This window comes from Cyclospora cayetanensis, unplaced genomic scaffold, assembly GCF_002999335.1.
Source record: "Cyclospora cayetanensis isolate NF1_C8 unplaced genomic scaffold, CcayRef3 CcayRef3_contig_419, whole genome shotgun sequence".
Classification (NCBI taxonomy): Eukaryota; Apicomplexa; class Conoidasida; order Eucoccidiorida; family Eimeriidae; genus Cyclospora; species Cyclospora cayetanensis.
This window is the reverse complement of record NW_020312391.1, coordinates 1,901-5,833: the sequence shown is the minus strand read 5'-3', so window position 1 is coordinate 5,833 and position 3,933 is coordinate 1,901. Positions and strand designations below refer to the sequence as shown.

The 3,933-nt window shown below is 47.5% G+C and overlaps 1 protein-coding gene across 1 annotated transcript; it reads right to left on the bottom strand.

Moving 5' to 3' along the window:
- Positions 1–1,482: 1,482 nt before the first annotated feature.
- Positions 1,483–3,651, bottom strand: LOC34624365 (ras-like GTP-binding protein RYL1). The gene is made up of 9 exons (XM_026334427.1): positions 3,573–3,651; positions 3,365–3,437; positions 3,118–3,218; positions 2,766–2,831; positions 2,479–2,573; positions 2,196–2,296; positions 1,962–1,991; positions 1,675–1,794; positions 1,483–1,564 (listed from the first exon to the last, which is right to left on the bottom strand). The coding sequence occupies exons 1-9, from the start codon at positions 3,649–3,651 to the stop codon at positions 1,483–1,485; spliced, it is 747 nt and encodes a 248-aa protein (XP_026190212.1).
- Between the last annotated feature and the right edge of the window lie 282 nt (positions 3,652–3,933).

The window sequence follows — 3,933 nt, the reverse complement described above, 5'->3', positions numbered from 1 at the left end:
CTCAAAGTTAGCGAAGCTGAGCCACCTTCGTCCTATCGCTTTTAACATCAACTCTGTGTCATACCCAAAAACGCTTGTAGATTCCTGCATTGAGGCCTTTTCGAAAATTCTTCCGCCTGACTCTCTATCTTCTTTTCATGCTATGGAGATTTTTGGTGCCACAAAATATATCCTGGGGCTTATCAGGAGACTAGCTCAATGCGGTGTTCTGGACGGCCACCAGGTGGCCAGCATGCTGGCAGTTCATTCTTATTTAGTACATCCTCGAACCCCCCCGAGCTATTTCCTCAATTCTTCTGCTTCTCGGCGGAAAGTTCAATCGAAATCTCAGCATAAAACCACTCCAAAGCCAATACAATGGTGCAGTGCGGGCTCAAACGGCCTTCTTACATTGCGTTGTTGAGTGTCCCTCATGAAGCCTCTGCTTCTCCTTGTTGATGCACCCACTCCATTCTCTACATCATAGATCGAATGATAATCCGGGGTGAGCTACACTTTGCGCTCCTCTTGCTTGAGCAGCGTAGTATTAGCTGCTCACAAGAAAACGCACTCCCGTGGGTGCTAAACCTACTGTAAAACTAGCTAGGAACGTTCAGAGTGCTCAGAAAGTGCAGAAACGCGCAGCTCAACTGTTTCATTCCTCGTGGGAGCCCTCAGAGTTGCAGGCACAGGAAGGAGGGCGGAGCTCGATTGGGGGAACATTTCATAACTTTCCACTGTTCTCGTGTTGAATCTGAATTAAGCGTCTCCCTACGGAGGCCTCAGATAAAGCTTTAGGTGCTGTTCATATTCCGATGCTAACGTAGTGTAAGGGCAACACAAATAAATAGAGAAGCTTGTTAATATGTGGTTTTGCGAGGTAATTGTACGCTGACAAGTTGGCGGATTTCGGGGGCCACAAGAACCGCGTTTGCTCAACTTTACGATTACCCAAGTGAGGAATGCAAGGAAAGGGAAACCGATTGCACAAGGGTTTGTGTACAGCCCACCCCTATTACAGTTTGGCAAACCGACGGAACATATATACTCGCTTTCATATACGAAGTGGGGGCTTTCTTTACTAGAGTTGGGTGAACAGCTATCGCTTCATTCTCCCAACTCCAGTAAACGCCTAGTAAACATAAGGGCAAAACCGGAGCACCCGGCACCCTTGAAGCTGCACTGAAGGCCAAAAAGGTAACAGAAACACGGGTGATTCCAGCTGCTTGCATGTCAAGCAGAGGAGACACCAGCAACAAGACAGTAGAGAAATCTTTTTCCAGTGCAGAGGCAGAAAGAAGAATCCTCAACCTCAAGAGCAACATTTTCTCCGTCCTGCCATTTGCTGAAGGAACAAGAAACCAATGGAGCAAACAACAAGCATTTATGAGTAATTCTTGTTTTAGATTCATTTTAAGAATACTAGGAATCATTCTATTGCATGTAGTTCTTCCAATGTTCGGGATATATTGACCCCACAGGAGATAGAAAGAAACTGTGCCACTAGTTAACAGCAACCGCTTCCGGATCCATCCTACAGAGTGCCTCATGAGCTACTATCAAAAACGCCTTAGCGGCAGTGCAACTTTAAAGGTATGTGCGCAGGATTCAAAAAATCATACAAGGAAACCCCTGCTATATCTGATTTCATACGAAGGGGCCCCATTTGATTACCAACAGGTGACGAAGGAAAACTGCTTCGCTGCGGGAAGCTGGCGCACCCGTGAAGTAGCAGCATGGCTAGACAGTTGCTGCGACGATGATAATATATCAGTAGTCGGGCCTGTCGCCGATTCAATCGGACCGGGAGAGAAACTGCATTATGGGGAGGAAAAGCGCAAAATGCCGAAGAATATTTTGCATGCAGGAGGCACACATCCCCAGTGTGCTCGCCTAGAAGGGCTGCATTCTTCAGAGGATGTACAACAAAAGCGCTCCACGCACCAGCAGCATAGGTGCATAAAAGCTAGCAGGGAACCTACCGCAGGTCTCTAATCCTGTTTGCCGCACACCTGCATACAAAAACACACAGATTCATGAGTGAAACAGAGAAATATAGCTTTACTATTTCATTTGAACCAAATAAGACAGTTCTTGCATTAGGCATAGATGAAACAGAGGGGCCATGCACAGAGAGACAGCGAGAAGGATGAAAAGAGTGCGAGGAACAGACACCATGAAAAATGGAGCACCCTACAATAGAGCAGCACTCTTACATAAAAGCCTCCTCGACGTTGATGTTGCTCTTGGCCGATGTTTCTATAAAAGGAATGGCATACTCCCGAGCCAGATCTTCCCCCTTTGAGCGAGACACTTGCTGCACAGGCAGGGAGTCACAGAGACGCTTTCACCATGTAGGGATGCGCAGCTTCCTGTCCAAATCTTGTCCACTTTCCGTATTTGACCTGCTGCTCGCCTTTTGTTTGCGGTATTTGATCGATTGCCTTCTGTTGGCCACTTCCTCTGGTACAGGTGCTGATTGCATCGTTTACTTCTTACCCGTTGTTGCTGCAGGTCAAGCTTATTGGCAACCAGCACACGGACGATGCTGGGGTCTGCAAACTCCTCGACATTTTGCATCCATCGCCGAATATCTGAGAGCAGGAGAGCACGGTAAAGGGAAACGAAGGCAGACTAGTTCGTTTGCCCAGACGGTTTGGGGCCATGTACAAGACATTTTATGCACAGCTCCGGTGCAGCAGAAAAGCGACGCTGCGGGCGGAGATGATGGTACTGCTGGTCATTATCTTTCCTGGCTAGTTGCGGGAATAAGGTGGTTCACACACTGTGAAATGTTTGCATATTGGTGATATCATAGACCAACATGACTCCCATGGCACTCCTGAAATATGCTGAATAGCAGTACGCGTAAGCACAATCACAATTAGCAATAGCATTACTCAAGCGTCTGTCAATGCTTTTCACATTCCTTAGGTTGCGTTGTATCTGCATGTTGTCCGGACATACGCAGCTATTCGTCTGCTGAAATCGACTGAGGCATCAGCACAGGCGATCCGTATTGGCGCCAAAACATTTCATGCCTCGGTACCTTTAATCACCTCAGTATCCGTTTGCCGCATTGCCTCTCGTGTTCTACTTTGGTGATCTAAAGTACATATTAACTAGCTGAGGTCGTACCAGGGGTGATCGTTCGGAACCTTTCCTGGCCTGCTGTGTCCCAGACCTGTAGCTTGATGCGCCGTCCTCCGCATTCCACAACCTTTGTCTTGAAGTCTACGCTGAGGCCAATTTCAAAAGTGCACAGTTCTTCGCTCAAGTTTCTAAGATTCTGCGAATACGTCATGAAGGCGTTATATGCTAAATTGAATAAGGCAGAGGAACGCTTGAACCTGCCTGAACAAAGTGGCACCTTAGTTTGGCGTACCCGATTGTCAACACAAAGTTCGGGTCGAATTTGTTCTCGGCGAATCGCAGTAGAAGACTAGACTTTCCCACGGCTGAATGACAGGGACAAAACAGAATTAGTGAAGTAATGAAGATCGAAGATTTCAGTTAGCCTTGTTGTAGCCCCGATCCAGCCCTATTTGTTCGTAAGCAGTTTGACGCTTCACGTTAAGAGGAATCAAACACACAGCTGTCGCCAAGGACCAAAAGCTTCACGAGATGATCGAAAGGCTCCGCCTTCTCTCTCCTCCCCCCGCGGTACGTCATTTCGGCTGTTGTCGAAGAAAAGCCAATCCTGCTGGAATAAAATACGATGCAAAACTCCATCAATGCCATATCTCATGCCGATGTGCAGATAAATCACTCCCAGCCCTACACAGCCTCCTAAAATGTGGCCATCAGCAAACCCCCTTCCCCGCGAACGCACCCAACCGCCCTCCTGAGAGCTCCAACAGCCCTTAACTATGAGTAAAATGTTATCAGGAAATCAAGAGCTTCCCGTGATGCTTCTGGTGTTGTGCATTATCGATCGAGAAGGGTATGTGGCTA

Excerpts from the sequence above, each read along its gene's own strand:
- LOC34624365 (XM_026334427.1), bottom strand. The coding sequence starts at position 3,651 with ATGACGTACCGCGGGGGGAGGAGAGAGAAGGCGGAGCCTTTCGATCAT. Across the intron at positions 2,574-2,765 it reads CAATATGCAAACATTTCACA|ATATTCGGCGATGGATGCAA; the intron begins GTGTGTGAACCA and ends TCCTGCTCTCAG. Across the intron at positions 2,297-2,478 it reads TTGACCTGCAGCAACAACGG|CAAGTGTCTCGCTCAAAGGG; the intron begins GTAAGAAGTAAA and ends CTGCCTGTGCAG.